Here is an 18,106-nt window from a genome sequence, read left to right as displayed (position 1 = left end):
ACAGCTCAGCGTATCAATGATGCTGCTGGCTTTTGACCACAGGAAGAATCCGTGCATCCTCTTGGCCAGGATCCAGAGATCTTTCTTATTCTGCTCTGCCTGTAGATGCAGTTCCTTCGTGAATGTTTGTGTTTGATTTCTAAACATTCAAGTCAACTAATGCATTACTCGGGAGATTTGGGTGTTGGACTATGGCAACTCTGGAGCTGACCTGATGCATCAATAGGTGGGGGGGGGAACGTAAATTTCCTCCAAGGTGCTTTTTCAAAAAGGGAAACTGGGCTGTTTTTTTTTTTCCTGGAGGAAGAAAAAGAAGATGACATTTTGCTTCTCATCCAAGAAGCTTCATCATTATGGACCTGAGGATTCAAGCGATGAATCTTTGAGTCTGTCATTTGTACCTCTGTTATGTATTCTCCTCTCCTTTCCCCTCCCCTCCCCTTTCCTTTCTTTTCTTCCCTTTCCTTCTCCTCTCCTATTCCCTTCCCTTCTCTCCTCTTCTCTTCTATTCCCTTCTCTTCTCCTCTTCTCTTCTATTCCATTCCCTTCTCCTCTCCTCTTCCCTTCCCCTCTCTTCTATTCCCTTCCCCTCTCTTCTATTCCCTTCCCTTCTCTTCTCCTCTTCTCTTCTATTCCCTTCCCTTCTCTTCTCTCTCCTCTCCTCTCCCCTTCTCTTCTATTCCTTTCCCTTCCCCTCTCTTCTATTCCCTTCCCTTCTCCTCTCCTCTCTTCCCTTCTCCTCTCCTCTCCTCTTCTCTTCTCTCCCCTCCCCTTCTATTCTTTATTCCATTCCATTCTATTCAGCTTCGTGGATGAGAAGTGAAATGTTTTCATCTTCCTCCTCCAGGAAAAAAAAGTTCCAGTTGCCTTTTTGAAAAAGCACCATTGAGACAATTATGACCTGGATGACTGATAATCTCCATAGATGTGCAAATTTTGTCCCTTTTAAAAATCAAGACAAGGGACATTTATTACCAAATCAGTCAAATATGTTTCTTTCTTCTCAGACAGAATAATTATATGTTCCTTAAAACCATGTTGGTGTCCTTCTTTCCATTCTTGAAATTTTTTTTATTCATGTTCATTTCTGAAAAAATCCCCCAGGGATAAATCACAGTAGATTTTGAACCAAAGATGTTAAAAATGTAACAGCATCAGTGAATTACAAGGGCAGAGTGGTCAATTACATTGCCAAGTTTAGCCCAATGTAGAAACTATCTCTTATGTATGCCTACTTTTTCCAGGAATAAGCACACAATATATTTGTTCCCACATTCTATGTATCCCTAAGGTTGTAAAAATAAACAGGACAGAAGTGATACTTTAGATGCAACTATTACATAGCAATAATACTTTTCCCAAAGAGATTTCTAAAAACATAGCAATATCTTACAAATCCAATGTCTTATTCCCTGAATGCATTTGCATCACAGCAGAGAACGCTGTCTTTGGAGTTTGGCAGTTTCAGTTATCCCAAAAAGTGTCTCTGTGTGTGTATGTGTTTGTTTGTTTGTGTGTGTATTTCTGTCTGTCTGTCTCTGTGTGTGTGTGTCTCTCTCTCTCACACACACCCACTCTTCGTTAGTATGCATGTTGTTTCCCATTATCAATGTTCTCAGACATTAGTTGCTTCTGGCTGACCTGAAGATCAATAGTTCAAAGCTACGGGAGGCCTGGTTATCTGACTACTAGGTAGCAGTGCAACTCAGTTGCCGTCTGAAAGTCATTCCCAGATAACTCTAAGGCACAACAATTCACAAACTAATTATTTGTGTGTTGCATTTCAGGGTGGGAAGCAGTGTTTTGAAATATAAGAACGGTCTGGAAAATAATCCAGGTATCCCCAACTATGTAGAAAGGGCTTCACCGAGATAATTCATCTATCCTTGAGGTTCTGTTTTGGAGCTTTATTTATTCGGGTTGATTCCATTATTCTGAGAAGAAAAAAAAGCATTCTCGACTTATATCTACTAAAATGCATGGGACATCTATCTGGTGTCTTGGTAAAAAAGGCAGGAACTTTGCAAAGGTTAAACAAGAGTGTTAGGGGAGGCTGAAGGTCACCTAGCTGTGCTTAAAACAGCACTAGAACTATGGGCTGCTGGGTTCTATCCTGATGTCTTAACCACTACATTAGTGTTATATATTGCATTTATTGTTTTATTTACAGCTATTATTGCTTTTGTATTAATTGTATTATTTGTATTAATTGAATTATTATCTTGTTTTTTTTTCACCAAGCCTTTTCGGCTTCAAGCTTTGCAGTCCCCAAGGCCTTTAGCTATGCCGGCTTGGGGAGGGGAAGGGATGATGAGAACTGTAGTGCCAAGCAACCGCGCTGGGCTGAGGATGATGGGAACTTTGCCCTAGTTCTCTCTGCGACCAAGAATTGCAAAAAGGTTGGGGCTCCCCCGAGTCTGTTCGTCTCCTGGCCAGTAGGCGTCGCTATACACACAGAGAGAGAGAGAGAGAGAGAGAGAGAGAGAGAGAACGCCGCACAAGGAAAGCCGATCGGGCGGGGGGGCGGGGCTTGGAGAAAAGACGGCGGGGAAGGCCCGCCCTTTCTCCTCAAGATGGAGCTGGCTCCTCCCCCTCCCGTCATGCCCCGCGGCGGCCGGAAGCGGCGGCGGCGGCGGCGGCGGAGTGGAGGGGGGCGCCGCGGCGGAGCGAGCGCGGGGATCCGCACACCGGCGGCGGCGGCGGCGGCGGCAGGTGTGAGCCGTCCGGATGGCGGAGTCCGGACCGCAGCCGCCGGGCGGCGCGCCCAGCCGGCACGAGAAGAGCCTGGGGCTGCTCACCACCAAGTTCGTCTCGCTGCTGCAGGAGGCCAAGGACGGCGTGCTCGACCTGAAGCTGGTGAGCCATTGGGGCGGGGGAGGTGAGCGGGGGGCTGGTGGGGGGCGTGAGGCAAGGAAGGGGCCGCAGGACCCTCGCCTGGAGAAGCCCATGGCCCTCCCCGTCTCCCCCTCCCCCGGGGAAGAGGCAGCCGGCCCAAAAGGGTTGCAGGGGCGGGGGGACTACAAAGCCCATCCGCCTGCGCGGCGGGGAGATGCCGGCGGGGGCGGGTGGGAAGCTGGCAGCGCTCTGCATGCCTTCCCCGGCCAGGAGAGGTTTGGGCTGCAGCCTCTTCCAGGGAGGAGGACTCCGGTTCTCTTGCCCCCCCATTCCACGCCTAGGCCATGTGGGTTTTTTGGGGGGGGAACTGGGGGTTGGGGGGGGCTGGTGGGTCTTCTTTCCTTCCAATAGCTCGCGGGGCGCGAGGACTACAACTCCCATCTTTTCCCTGGGGAAAAGACGCTGCAGCCTTGAGGGTGCTTGGGGGGGGTTGCAAAGCCGGGCGAAGGAGCCATTCTCAGGCTGCTGGGCAGCATCCCTTGCCCGGCGTGCGCACGTGTGTGTGTGTGTGTGTGTGTGTGTGTGTGTGTGGCTTTCACGTGTGCGTGTCAGCCGTGTGCGCGCGCGCGCGAAAACGGTCCATGGTTCCTATGTGGTCACATTGAGATGGCTTCTGTTTGAGCATGACTCGGTCGTGGGGGTGGGGGCAGAAAGGGTACCTCTGGTGCGCTGTGTGTGGGGGTCTTCCACTCATTTCTCCTTCCGATTAGCTCCCTCCTCCTTCCTTCCTTCCTTCCTTCCTTCCTTTTCTCATCCAGCATCAGCAGAGCTATGGGGGGGAGAGATATCCCTTTCCCCCCTCCCTTGCTGCTCATTTCATAAACCAACTAGCCTCCCTCCTTCCTTCCTTCCTTCCTTCCTTCCTTTTCTTATCCAGCATCAGCAGAGCTGGGGGGGGATATCCCCTCCCTCCCCTCCCTTGCTGCTCATTTCATAAACCAACTAACCCCTTCCTTCCTTCCTTCCTTCCTTCCTTCCTTCCTTCCTTCCTTCCTTCCTTCCTTCCTTCCTTCCTTCCTTTTCTCATCCAGCATCAGCAGAGCTATGGGGGGGATATCCTCTCCCTCCCCTCCCTTGCTGCTCATTTCATAAACCAATTAGCTAATATCATTAATGATCCTTCCTTCCTTCCTTCCTTCCTTCCTTCCTTCCCTCCCTCCCCTCCCTCCCTCCCTCCCTCCCTCCCTCATCCAGCCTCAGCAGGGCAATAGCGGGGCAGCATCCCCTTTGGACGGCTGCAGCAGTCGGCTTTTGTCTTTTCTCCCCCCGCCCCTCCTGCCAGCTGGTGGGATCCCTTTCTTCCTCTCTCCTCCCACAACTCCCCCGCCACCTGCATGCTTGCCAACGCAAGACCTCCCCCCAGCCCGAATGGCGATGGCTGTGTTTTGTGTGGCGGCTGGGCAGGAGGGAATCCGTTTGCCCGCATCCTTCTGCCGACAACTTACAGGTAGAAGAGATTCGCGGTGGTGATGAAGAGCTGCTGTGGTCGTTGCAACGGCTCCTTGGGCTTCTGTGCAGGCTTTCTTAGCCAGGCTTGGGCGAGTTAAGATTTCCGCAGAAGATTTTAGATTTTATTGGTGGGGAGGGGAAGGAAAGAGCCCCAAAGTTCTTGAAACTAAGGACAGTTGGTAGCAAGGGACAGCCGGGTTTCTCCCCAGAAGCACATGGAGGGAACTTAAAGCAAGGGAGCCGGGCAGGAAGTTGCCTCTTTGTGCTGTGAACCACAGCTGAGGTTTAACAGAGCATGGGTGAATTCCCATGTGAATAATAGGAAATATGGCCCTTTCAATGCTCAGCACCCTCCCTCGTTGGCCATGGGGGCTGGGTCTTGGGAGCTGCAGTTCGGCAACATCTGGAAGGCTGCAGCTGCTGAGTCCTCTGTTGGGTAGATTAACAGCAGCAACCTGTGGTGGTTACACAGAACAGGTAGTTCTCGACTTAGAATCACAATGGAGCCCAACATTTCTGTTGCTAAGTGAGACAAGTGAATTTTGTCCCATTTTATGACCTTGACACAGTGAAGTGAATCACCGTAGCTGTTCAGCTAATGACAGGTTGTTAAATGAATCTGGCTTCCCCCCTGACTTTGCTTAAAAGGGCATCGCACGACTCCGGGATTTTGCAACGGACATAAATAGTTGCCAGGCATCAGAATTTTGGTGCTGCAATGGATAGAAGTGTGAAAACGGTCCCTAAGTTACTTTTTTTCTGTGCCGTTATAACTTTACACGGTCCAACTGTTGTAAGTTGAGGACTATCTGTATTTATTCCAAAAGGCAGCTGTGATGGGAAGTGTTGCTACAGCATTTATAAATATCACAGCAGCACAATGTGAGGTGTGCTTGTTTAGAAGTAAGCTCATCTGCATTCAGTGGGATCTACCTGTGTAGAAGTATGGACAGGGTTTGTCAAATCCAAAGAGTGGGAATCTTCCTTCTTCTGCATCATAAAAATTTATAAATCCTATACTTTATCTGTGGGTCATTCTTGTTCAGCTCATTGAAAAATGTGCTGTGAATAGCCACGTGCAGGATGGCGCTTTCATCTAATGTATTGCAGGAAAATAAAAAAAAATGGGTCAATGTTCGCTGGGAGAGCACTGCCATTTCGGTTTCTATATACATAGCTAGGATAAAAGAGAAATGATTGAACCATGTCAAGTAATGTAAATTAATTTGCAGTAGCATGCAGGAAACAAAATGGAATCCAAACAAACAGAAGGCCAAAGAAACAAGATTTCTTAATTAGCAACCATTTGGTAATGAACTGACAAAGCAGTAAGAGCATTACCCTAATCTGAACAGTTAATTTTTGCATAAGGTGCTCTGTTTTGTGGTCGTTGCAGCTGCTTTGTGATTTGGTGATGAGTTTGACTTTCACACCAGAATAATCATTCATGAAACAGATTGGCATTTTTCAGTTTTAAAACAGACCTGTCCTGAGCAATTGAGATCGAGTCCTTGAGAAAGTTCACAAGCAGGGTGGGATGTAATTAACGTAGCTTTTGTGTTGTGGTGGTCCAGGTATTTTTTGTTACACCTTTGAACTCACCTCTTTTTTGTTTGTTTGCTTTTGCAGGCAGCAGATACTCTGGCAGTGCGGCAAAAGAGACGTATTTATGATATTACAAACGTCCTTGAGGGCATTGGACTTATCGAGAAGAAATCGAAGAACAGTATTCAGTGGAAGTGAGTAAGGGGTGGGGCGGGGGGGGCGATAGAGAAGCCCTGGCACTAGCTTCCATGGAAGGGGCTGCAATTGCGTTCACTGTTAGCCACTCCCCTGTATGAATCAGAGGCAGAACAATTTATCTGAACAGCTGTGGGGTTTCTATGGAATTTCTCACTTCTCAGGTCATGGGTGTCTGAAAGGTGCTTTTTGAAAAGGCAACTGGGCTTTCTTTGTTTTTATTTGAAGTCGTTTCGCTCCTCATCCAAGAAGCTTTTTCAGTTCTGACTGGCTGACTAAATTGAGTCAGAACTGAAGAAGCTTCTTGGATGAGAAGTGAAATGTCTTCAAATAAAAACAAAGTCCAGTTGCCTTTTGAACAAGCACCTTTGAGACAGCTGGGATGTGTGTGTGTCTGAATGTTTTTCTGAAGCTAGCTTTGGAAGAATTTTATCAGTAGCTCCGCTGAGTGACTCTGTGTGTGTGTTTGTGTATAATATACACATCCATATATACATTTACATCTACATACATACAGGAGTGATAAAGAGGAAGTTCAGTCCTATTGCTTTGACCAGGTACTTGATCTTCCAGGGATGAGAATTTTTGAGACTTTTATTAATGGATTTCCCCACCCACCCTGCCCCCTGGGAAAACATAATAATGCAGAGAAAAACTTTGGAAAAGGATATTTGAGTTCTCTCCCGGGTGCATTAAGGGTGTCACTGAATTCTCTTTGGAAAAGATAGAACTAAAAGAAAAACCAAAAGGCCGCCTTCTGCAGGCAGTATGTGTGATTGAAATGATCATTGATATGGGATTCTTAATACACTCTGAAAAGGGCGGATCCCTTGATTTCTCTTGTTCTCCCGTTCTCGTCAGAGGTGTGGGGCCTGGCTGTAATACCCGAGAAATTGCCCACAAGTTGATTGAGTTGAAAGCAGAGATTGAGGACCTGGAACATCGGGAACGAGAGCTGGAACAGCAGAAGATGTGGGTGCAGCAGAGTATCAGGAATGTCACCGATGATGTACAGAACAACGAATATCCTTGGCGTCAACTCTGGTTCTTCCCGCTTTCGCGTTTCTCTGATGCTCAAATGCAGATCCTTTCTGGCGATTCTGGTCTGGCCTAGCTTTGCAGTTCTACCTCCTGAATATTTGGGATGGCGGTGCCCAGAATTCAGTCGTTGGCTGGGAATTCTGGAATTTGTAGTCTCAGAGCGACTGCATCACCCATCCTTACATCATTTATGCCAATTTGTGTAGGACAATTTTTTTTTTTTAATGCACGCTGTTTTCTGATAGAAATGTTTCTAGGCAGGTAACCTAATTTGCCCAGGATAATAGAAAACAGCTAACATCCGATTAGAAAAGGCTTTTTATCCCACTGTCCTAATAGCGTGAAATAATAATGTTCCTTGTGTTTCAAATTAGTATCCTTTTTTCTCATCCGTGCTCTGATTTTTCCCTAGTTCTTCCTTAGATGTTTTTCCTGTGTTGGTAGCCTGTTGGTATATTTCCAGTGGAGAGCCACAGTGAACAGTACAAACTGGTTGGGCTCCAATTTTCCAGGATTGGTGGTGAGAGGGTAGGACAAAAGGAGGATTAATTTTTAACAGGATTGAGACTTGTAGGCTACATTTATCGGGTGCATCTATCTTGGAATGGCAGAAAACTGCTGATTTTCAACAATCCAGATTGAGAGAGTTCAATCCTAGGGCAGCGACAGGTATTTATCAAGACACAAGAGATCAATTGCTGCGAACTCCTCATAGGCCTCTGGAAGGGCGTCTGGCCAGTAAATGCTCAGTTCCATTTAGCCGCCCTGACTCCACCCCAATAAAAAAGGGATTACAGGGTCATGAAAAGAAATAAAAAATACTATTGGGTGGGGGAAGGGGAATGATCTTGCTGAGGTTCAGAGGCAGCTGGGTTTTTTTCCCTTAACTTCAGGAACATTAGCGTATGTGACAGATGAGGATCTTTGCAAGTGCTTCCCAGGTAAGGATGGCGTGTCGCTTCATCCCTGCTATCCCTGCCTGTTTAATATAATTCCACCCTTGCAACATCTTTGCAAGGGAGTTGGTCCTTCTCTGGATCAACTTATCTTTGATGTGCATTTCTGGGTAGAATTGGGAGTGTGGGAGATGGGAAGGCACTTCCTGGCAATTAGGAACAGAAAACACTGCCCGGCTGGGGTTAGGAAAAGCAAAGAATGCGTCTTTTTGTGTTGCTTAGCTGTTTCCTGAATGCAGCATTTTGGTTTCTTGTTGCAGGCGACACATTGCTGGCCATCCGAGCTCCGTCAGGAACCCAGCTAGAAGTTCCTGTCCCTGAGGTGGGTGCAGATGTTTGGTGATGCTATGGCTCTCCCCAAGAAGTCAGCATGCGGCAGCTTCAATGACCGAGGGCCTTTTGCAGCCGAACATATTTGACAGGTTGCAAGCAAAAAGAGGGGAAAGCCCCCTGCAGAAAAGTTACCGATCAAAAATGGTACTCCATTAATATTCAGATACGTTCAAGAGCAGTCTGACATCGCTCGCTCTCCAGGGAATTGAGGCGCAGAAAGAAGAAAGTTAAGAGGAGGAGGATACCAGGAAAGGATACCAGGAAGAAAAGAAAAAAACCAGCGGTGAAAAAGAAAGCAACTCAATAGTCCCATCCGCGTGAAGTCTTTTGTGGGTTATTCCCAAGGGACTATTGCTGTTTGTAGAAATATCTCTTTGGCCGGAGGAAAGATTTCCCAACAGGAGCAGCATTAAGAGACGTGGACTTCCGACTCCCAGGGTTGGGTCCCCTGGCTGGGGAAGCATGGGAGTTGAAGTCCTTGCATCTTAAAGTTGGGAGACCCTGGCCGAAGGGGCCTTAACGGATTCACTTCTGCACGGACCACATGTTCAACTTTCCTAGGGTCTCTAGTTAAAACAATGGCAAGCTCTAAGGTGCCTGGAACTGTACTGAGCTAAGCTGCCCCCATTCCACTTGGCATGATAGGCTACTTTCTCCAAGAAGCGTCTGGTTGGATGTGGGGCTCAACGAATTGAGAGGGGCTTCTCCTTTAGTGGTGGCGGGAAGGTTTGGGGTTCACCTGTCCATAGAGAACACCTGGAGAAAGAATTCCATACTGACACCGATGGTTTCCTTCCAGTCTTGTGATGACACCTGATGGCGCCGTTGCACTGATACCACCACCGTATACAGTTCGTACACTTGCGTCCATGCAACCTCTCTTTTTTTCCTTTTTCTCTAGGGCTTAAACGGCCAGAGGAAATACCAGATCCACCTAAAGAGCAGCAACGGTTCCATTGATGTTCTTCTAGTAAACAAGGATGCCTGGAGCTCTCCTCCGGTGGTACTTCCTGTCCCTCCCCCGGAAGACCTCATTCAGTGCCAGCCAATCACTCCCTCTAAGAAGCCATCCATTCCCCCGTCCCAGGAGACCCCTCTTCCCAGCGGTGCCAACCCTCCTGGGTCTGTGCCCAGCAGCACGCAAGACCACAGGCCCTCCGTGCCCCAATCGGCCGCCGTGGCAGGTGAGCTTTAAAGGGACGAGTGAAAAGCACAGCCTGCGTTGAAGTTTAAACGCCTATTTTAAAAGTGGGCCAGTAACTATGCTATTGACGTTTTCTGACTCAGAACTTTGGCTCCCAGGGCACCTCCAGGAAGGTGAGGCTGATCCTGATTAAATTAGGTTAATTCTGCAGAAACAGAGTCCCGTGAAATCAAGGACCAAATTTGGGGTCCACTTTGTCCTTGCCCTGTTTTCCTTGCCTTTCATCCTCCTTTGAATCTCTGCTACAGCCTGAGATGAAAATCACATCGTGGCACGTCGTTTCTTAGCAGGAAACCTATTGAGCAAAAGGTTTGTTGTGGACCTTTACTTTTCTCCATCCAAATAATGGCATCTTCTCCATAAGGTCCCTTCCAACTCAGTTAATCTGTAAATATCCAATATGCAAATATCTTTTCTGGCCCTGTTTGCAATCAGACATATTCCAAGCCAGGCATCCCCAGGCAGGAAAGATTACCTGGGATTTAGATGGCAAACCTCACATCAGAAGAGCTGGGATGAGGTCGGCTAATCCTTTCGGAGAGGTTTTCTTGGAGAAGCGACCGAATTCTGCTCTAAAAATAAAAGCACTCATTTTGAAAATTGGGAATCTGGATGAGACAGGAACCTGTTTTAACAGTCCTGCTTGGACCATCCCTTGCACTAGAAACTTGGCAACGGGGCAGTGACTATCAATATGCCCTACCCTGAGCTGCCGTAGAGTAATGGGAGGGTGCTAACTGGGGGTTTCTTTACAAGGCCGGAAAAAGTGCACAGGGCAGCTAAGATGATCAAGGACCTGGAGACGAAACACATGAAGAATGGTTGCAGGGCTTGGGTATGGCCGGTCTAGACAAAAGGAGGACCAAGGGGAAGATGACAGCAGTGTCGCAGTATTTTAGAGACTGCCACAAAGAAGAGGGTATCAACTTATTTTCCAAAGCACCAGGAGGCAAGATGACAAGCAATGGATGGAAATTAACCAAGAGGAGAGAAGCAACCTGGATTTAAGGAGACATTTCCTAACAGGACAATTAACCAGTTGGAACGAGTTGCCTTCAGAAGTTGTGGGGGCTCCATCACTGGAGGCTTTTAAGAAGAGACTGAACAAACACTGAATCTGAAATGGTATAGGGTCTCCTACTTGAGCAGGGGTTGGACTAGAAGACCTCCAAGGTCCCTTGCAGCTCTATTATGATCGATTGAACTTAAAAGCACTTTTCCTGACGGTTGCTATGAGCCTGCTAGCTGTGTGGAATCCCATCCTACACAATAGGTCAGGGGTGTCCAACCTTGGCAACTTTAGGACTTCAACTCCCAGAATTCCTCAGCCAGCAAAGTCTTAAAAGTTGCCAAGGTTGGAGACTCCTGCAATAGGTGGTTGGGTGGCATGCAAGCTTAAACAATAATTTATCTTTCTGTCACCCTCTTCTCATCGCAGAGACAGGCACCTCGACAGCAGAATCAAAAAGTAGTGTGGAGCTGGACTCGCTTACCCCTTCGACCGTACCGGCCAGCCCGCCAGCTGGGCTTGATACGCAGCCCCTCCAATCCTCAGCCTTGCTGGACAGCAGCTCTGTCTCGCCCAGTTCCTTTACCTCTTTCGAGCCAATCAAGTCCTTCCCCACAGAAAGTAAGTGCTCTGGGTTTCCAGCTATCGGGTGGGCAGCTAGGATGGATCAAAACTGACAGAACCTGAGTTTGTTTGGCTCTGACCTCCTGCATTGTACTTTGATGGGGTGTGTTTTGTTTTTTTTTAATTCCAAAGTTATTGGGTGTGTTTGACAGTCTCTTACTGGCTCCTTTTCACAGATGTTCTTCTAAAAGAAGGGCCCCCAAACTTGGCAACTTTAAGACTTTTAAGACTTTTAACTTTGTGGACTTCAACTCCCAGAATTCCTCAGCTAACATGACTGGAGGAGGAATTCTGGGAGTTGGAAGTCCACAAGTCTTAAAGCTGTCAAGTTGGAAGACCCCTGTTCTAAAACGAAGCTGAGCTAGAGGAAGTGGGATCAACCACCAGGAGAAATGAACTGTGCAGATAAGTGTTTCCCAGCCAGGACAACTTTTAAGCTGTGTGGACTTTCAACTCCTAGAACTCTCCAGCAAGCATGAATTCTGGGACTTGAAGTCAGCGCGGCTTAAAATGATCCTGGCTGGGAAACATGGGTATTGACAATGAGAATCTTCGAGTGACATAAAAACAAGGACTCTTAGCAGACTGCGGTTACTGGAATTGTATCTTGGCCTTTTCCCTACCTGGGCTCTTGACTACGTTGGGATTACTGCTTCCAAAATTCCTCTCTCTCTCTCCATATGGGCAATGGCAGCCCCCGAACACCTGAAGGACTTGGAAACAGAGGTAGCCTGTGCCACAATAATTACGTTGGTCTTTAAGATGTGCAACCTTTGTTCTTTTTTTTTTTTTCCAGTACTGGAATTTCCCAAAGAGCTTTCAGAAATGTTTGAGCCAACCAGAGGTGCGTTGCTAGTGTCCCTGTAGCAAACCTTGTTTGTGCTTTGCCTTTTTTTTCCTTTAGAAGTTCAGAAAAGTCAGATGTACCGTTTCGCAAACTTGATTAAGGCCCCCCCTGTTGGGCCCTTGTAGAATAGCAACAGAAGGAAGCACTTTTCTTGGCTTGTGTCGGTTTTCTACTTTTAAGGGCGACTTCAAGTGCTGGACGATTAAAACCTTTAAACCTGTTTACTGAAGGGACATATCAGGGACATTTCATTTGGTTACCTGCATAAACCAAACCCCCCCTGGAGAAAAGAAGAAGCAGCTGCTAAAAATGCATTGTTTTGATGTTGCTCGTGCAGGAGCCTGCAGAATCTGCCCTATTAGTGCTATGTAGTCAACCGAGGCGCGAATTGAGACCTGAGACAGAAGAAGATGGGCTGGAAGAATTGCCCCGTCTCAAATTTGGGGCACTGGGTGACACGCTCACCTATTTTGCAAGCACGTAAATGTCTCTCACCTTCTTCTTCCCACAGAGTGCATGAATTCGGAGTTGCTTGAAGAGCTGATGTCCTCTGAAGGTAGGACTGCATTTTCTTCCGCTCCCAGGTTTGGAGGGGAGGCCACATCAGATAGCATAGAAAATCAGGGAGCGCAGCTGTAAAAATCCGCATTGTTTTAGTCGAGCACGGCCGGCTGGGGGATCCTGGGATGTGGTTGTCTTAAAAGTTGCTGAGGTGGAGGAAGATTGGGCTAAGGGTTATGGGATTGCTGAGTCGGAAGAGTCCCCTAAGGGTCCTAAGGGTCTCTTTTTCTCTCCCCCCCCCGGCAGTGTTTGCTCCTTTACTCCGCCTCTCCCCACCTCCCGGAGACCACGACTACATCTACAACTTGGATGAGAGCGAAGGGGTTTGTGACCTTTTCGACGTCCCGATTCTCAACCTCTGACTTTTGACTGCCTGGATGGATGGACTTTGGGATACGGATTCTTCCCCCCCCCCCCACCCTTTTTTTTTTTTAAAAAAAGGAAACTTGTCTCAAAGGAATGTGGGGGAAAGCCCCAAACTCTTCATTCTGGATTCTTTGTCCGCTAGTGCTCGAGTGAAACACAGAGCTGCTCGGGTCTAGACCGAAAACCAATCAGGACGAGAGTCTTGTCTCCAGCTTTTTTCTTTCCTTTTCTTTTTTCCCCTCTTCCCTGGCTTATCTTGGTCCCGTCCTTTGTCCTTTCACGGATCCTGAGTGGGCCTCCTTCCCAGGCACCTGCTGTTGAATCTTGCTGAGCAGTAAAAGCGCTTCCTTGAGTCCCCTTCTAGCCTGTTTTGGCATCCCTGCACTGCTGGGGGCACTTTGCACCTCCTTCCCTCCTTCCTAATTACCAACAGAACAGCCAAAACGGAGCCAGGTGGTTTGTGTGTGTGTGTGGGGAAAAAAATCCAGCCCTGGCCTCTCTTTTGGCTCGTTCGTAGAATTCAAACGACGGGGCGGCCTCTCTTTAGCAATTGTCTGCTTTGGGCATGATGGAATGTGGGCCTCTCAGCTGCCTTTTTTTCTTTTCTTTAATGTGCTTAGAAGTGGCGTTTCAAGTAACCCTCCTGGTCCATCTTTTCAACACAAAGCACGAAGCCCTTTTCCCCCCCCTGTAGGTTGCCTAGACTTAATTCGTGTGTGTGTGTGTGTGTGTGTTTGCGTGTGAGCGCGTTTTGTTTTTAAGGTGCCAGTTTTGCACAGTCACTTTTCCTCCAAAGAGTCAGAACTCAGAAAGGATTTTGTTAGAAAGGAGGTGTGCAGAAACAAGTTGGGACTTCAAGCAGGTGGGACCTACCTGCCTGTTGTCAACCCAAAGCTGCTTTTGCACACGCACCGTCCTGGGTTGTCCCCCTCCCTCCTTCCTCCCCCCCCCCCATCTGCAGCTGTGCTGCATCAGGAAGGGAAGAGCTGGCTGGGACTAACTGGGAGGCTTGCTTTCTCTCTCAAGCCCCTCCCTCCCTGCCCCGATGTCTCCATCGGGACCCTCCGACGGAGGAGATTTAGTCACAGCGAAGGGAGCCTCCCTGGCGTGTCCTCCTTCCGTAGCTGCTAGAGTAGGGCTTTTCGGGGTGCGATGTTTCCCTTCACGATTTGCTAGACGTATTACGTTGCCGGTGCTGTTGGCGCAGTCCGACTTCTCTTTGGAACTTAACCACGGCGTGCCCTTTCCCGCGTTTCTCTCCGACCGGCGCACCCTCAGCCTCTCCATCGGGGGTTTTCCCCTGATCTCGAGGACATATGGAAGGAGCCCTCGCTTTCTGCCCCTCCCCAATCCTGCACTTCCGAACTCCCCCCTTCCCCACCCCCTTAAAAGCCATATCCATTTTCCACCACCCGTCGGCCTGGTGGGTTACACCGCGTGCAAACCCCGGAACCTCAACTTTCCTGATTCCTAAGACTGTCACAGGTGCCGAAGAGGCGCCCCACCTCCTCGCAGTGGGGCTGGTCGGTCGGGAAGGGTTCCGATCCGAAGTGGGGGGGGGGAGCTCTCCCACATCGCAGCCCTTGAACTGCCTGGCTGAAAGAAAAAAAAAAAATCTCCTTTTGAGGGGACTGAATGAATTGTGCTACTTAGAATTGCGGAAGGATTCAATGTGAGTGGGCAGGCCTGACCCTGATCCCCCCTCCCTTACCCTCCACCCCCTGTAATCAGGGAATGTTTCTATTTCCATTCGGGAGACCGAGGCAAAGCTGGGTGTCTCAAACTTGACAGATACAGGATGGGTGGACTTCAACTCCCAGAATTCCCTAGCTAGACATACTGGCTGGGGGGGGCGGGGTTCTGGGACTTGAAGTCCACCCGTCTTAAAGCTACCACACCAAGGTTGAAAACACCGGGCTAAAAGATCCACAAAAGCAACTTTTGAGTTTTTCTGGGTAGGAAATAGAGATGTAATAAATAGAGATTCTTCACCTCTCCAGCCTAGGAGCATTCGTCTCTGCCTCCAGGTAGATGACTTGTCTCAAAAAACCCCAAAACTCTGGAGTCCTGTTCGCCTCTCCCAGAAGGACACCGTTCCACCTGCAGGGTTTCTGAGCTGTTCTTCTGGCTCTGTGTGGCTGTCCCCAGCGAGACACAGGCCTCTCTCCATTGCATCCCCTCCTGCCTATTATACGTGGTTTGGGCCTGCTCCTGTTTAGCAGCCGAAACTTCGTTTCTCTTTGCTGTCACCTTCTTGCGCCCCTGACCCGTTGGGTGACGTCCCCCAAAAGATGCAATAGAGGAAATGTGTGCGGGTGGGGAAGGGAGAGAAATGAGTTTTGATTCATATAAAAAAGATTATTTTTATACTTTTTTCCAGCAGAAGAAAATTGCCTGTAATATTTGTACAGTTTTTTTTTTTTTCCTGAGTGAATAAACGAACTTTCCAAAACTTTCTGCCTATCGTGTTGTCATAAAAGAAGGCATTTCATACCCTCCGTGGCACATCCACCATCTTGCGATGCCAAGGGCTTGGACTACAAAATGTTCCGAGTGGAGATGGTTTAAGGCTTGGCACCTGACTAGCAGGGTCTTCTTTTCAGGTAGCCTCTTTGCATCCCAGGTGGGTTTATTAGTAGTACTTGAGAATGAAAGGCGGGAGTAGAATAAATCCTGGCTGCCACAGTAAGGACCCGTATAAAGATAAAAGAACTGCCACCTGCTTGGATTGAAATAATTACACAAGCCCTTAAAAAGGACTCCAGAGTTGATCTATTGAACACAGCACTAGATCTGGGGTCCAATTTGGTGTAGGGTCAACAGTAAATCAGCAACCTCTAGAAAACAGACAAATGAGGCTTTTACTACACTCATTGTCCCCGAGTGATGGAGAAGGAAGAGTAATTGTATCCAGGACAAATCAAGCGGGAGAGACAGCGGCAGGATAAATACCCTTGCTCATTTGACTTGTTCCAGATGCAAGAGTGTTCCGGCTCCATCACCCACGGACAATAAAGGATTCCAAATACATTATAATTCCTCTCTTAACTCCTCTGTAGTTTAGCAAAACCCACATACCATCAGTTTCAGTGATGCTGTCGAAGAGGTGTCGTCTAGAGCAACTCGCTTCCAGAAGTTGTGAATGCTGCAACACTGGGAAGTTTTTAAGAAGAAATTGGACAACCATTTGTCTGAAATGGCATAGGCTTTCCTGACTGAGCAAGGGGTTGGACTAGAAGACCTCCAGGGCCCCTTCCAACTCTGTTGTTCTATCCTTTTGTTTTTGAATCGGGATAAGTGTCTGCCTCACCAATGCCTCTGATTCCCATGTTTTTTTATGGGCATCGTTGAAATCTACAGTTGTCTAGGAATGGAAAAAAACGGAATTGGAATTTGCTCCTACAAATTGCTGACTGACTTAGGAATCTCCACGCTCATGGACAGTTGAGACTCTAGAAAAAGCACAGAGAAGAGCAACCAGGATGATTAGGGGGACTGGAGGCTAAAACATACAATGAACGGTTGCAGGAACTGGGTTTGGCTAGTCTGGTAATGAGAAGGACCAAGGGAGACATGATAGCAGCCTTCTAATATTTGAGGGGCTGCCACAGGGAGGAGGAAGGGGTCAAGCTATTTTCTAAAGCACCCGAAGGTCAGACAACGAACAATGGAAACTGAACAAGGAGAGATGTAACCTGGAAATAAGGAGAAACTTTCTGAGAGTGAAAACAATCAACCAATGGACAAGTTTGCCTTCAGAAGTTGTGGGAGCTTCATCGCTAGAGTCTTTCAAGAAGAGATTGGTCTGCCATCTGTCAGAAATGGTGTAGGGTCTCCCTCTTGGGTGCAGGGTTGGACTAGATGATCTACAAGGTCCCTTCCAAGTCTGATCATCTGCTAAATCTGTTTCTCCTGAAGTGAAAATCCGAGAACTGGCGTTCAACAGCTGTGTAAAGTTTTGCATCAGGCAAGGAGCAGAGCACCATCATGGAAAAATGGAACGGATCCAGTATGGGATTGGGAAGACTGGAGAACCTTAGAGGATGGTGGCAAGAAGGGGATAAGTTCTTTGTAAGACACGTGAAACCCCTCCAAAGAGACGATGAATGAAGTCTGCGGAAGGCCTGCGACTGGCCCCCAGCAAGCCAGCTGCTCCTCTTCTTCCTCGGCCAGCCAGAAGCCAGGTCTGTTGGCCAGCCTAGATAGTTGCCAGGGTTTGTGGCTCAGCATCTTCTGACCAAGGACTAAGAGTGGGACTTCCCCCTAAGGAGACGATGATGATGGGCATCGTAGTACAATTCCAGGAAGGAGCAGAATGGAAAGCTGGGGGGGGGGGAGGGAAGAAGAGGGGGGCTATCCTGGAGATGGGTCCTCAGCTCTTTGATGCAGCTGTGGGCTCGCTGGACTGACCCTCGTCCGAAGGTTTAGGTAACCCCCTGAAACAAGCCCAAGACTGGGATCATTGGCGGGACTCAAGTCCAGAGTTTTTCATTTCTTTAAAATTTCATTGTAATGTATGCTGATTAGCGTACATCCAAAGTGACAATAAAGTTATTCTACTCCTGTTCTGTTCTACTCTTTCCTATTCCATCCCATTAATTTCTATTTCTGTTCCATTTCTATGCTACTCTACTTCTGCTCTATATTCTGTTTTATTCTGTTTTATTCTGTTCTATTCTTTCCTATTCCATTCTATTTCCTATTCTCTCCTTCCCATCCCATCCCTATTCCACTCCATTCATTTCTATTTCTGTTCCATTTCTACTAGTCTATTTCTCTTCTTAGTATATTCTATTCTATTCCATTTTATTCTGTTCTATTCTTTCCTATTCCATTCATTTCTATTTCTATTCCATTTCTATGCTACTTTATTTATTAGTCATGTGATTAAGATAACAGGGATAAGTATAAACGTAGTTATGAATACATGAAATGGGTACATATAAGAAAAATAAAAGAAACAATAGGACAGGGATGGTAGGCAGGTTGGTACGCTTATTGCATGCCCCCTACAAACCTCTTAGGAAAGAGGTGAGGTCAATAGTAGACAGTCTAAGGTTAAAGTTTTGGGGGTTTGGGGA

General features: G+C 47.7%; 1 protein-coding gene across 2 annotated transcripts; it reads left to right on the top strand.

Moving 5' to 3' along the window:
• The first annotated feature begins 2,629 nt into the window (after window positions 1-2,629).
• Window positions 2,630-15,477, top strand: E2F4 (E2F transcription factor 4). 2 transcript variants are annotated; one of them, XM_087940613.1, is made up of 10 exons: window positions 2,630-2,856; window positions 5,974-6,083; window positions 6,946-7,109; window positions 8,025-8,066; window positions 8,342-8,403; window positions 9,316-9,598; window positions 11,057-11,248; window positions 12,048-12,095; window positions 12,610-12,654; window positions 12,906-15,477. In XM_087940613.1, exons 1-10 carry the CDS (start codon window positions 2,728-2,730, stop codon window positions 13,019-13,021), a joined length of 1,191 nt encoding a protein of 396 aa, XP_087796739.1. In that variant the 5' UTR covers window positions 2,630-2,727; the 3' UTR covers window positions 13,022-15,477. The 2 variants fall into 2 exon arrangements, with proteins under 2 accessions (XP_087796739.1, XP_087796740.1); XM_087940614.1 differs by lacking the exon at window positions 12,048-12,095 and having other exon boundaries at window positions 2,631-2,856.
• Window positions 15,478-18,106: the final 2,629 nt, after the last annotated feature.

Source organism: Pseudonaja textilis, chromosome 11 (assembly GCF_049901715.1).
Source record: "Pseudonaja textilis isolate UNSWEBS1 chromosome 11, rPseTex1.2, whole genome shotgun sequence".
NCBI classification, from domain to species: Eukaryota; Metazoa; Chordata; class Lepidosauria; order Squamata; family Elapidae; genus Pseudonaja; species Pseudonaja textilis.
The sequence above is the reverse complement of the archived record's forward strand: the minus strand, read 5'-3'. Positions and strand labels throughout refer to the sequence as shown.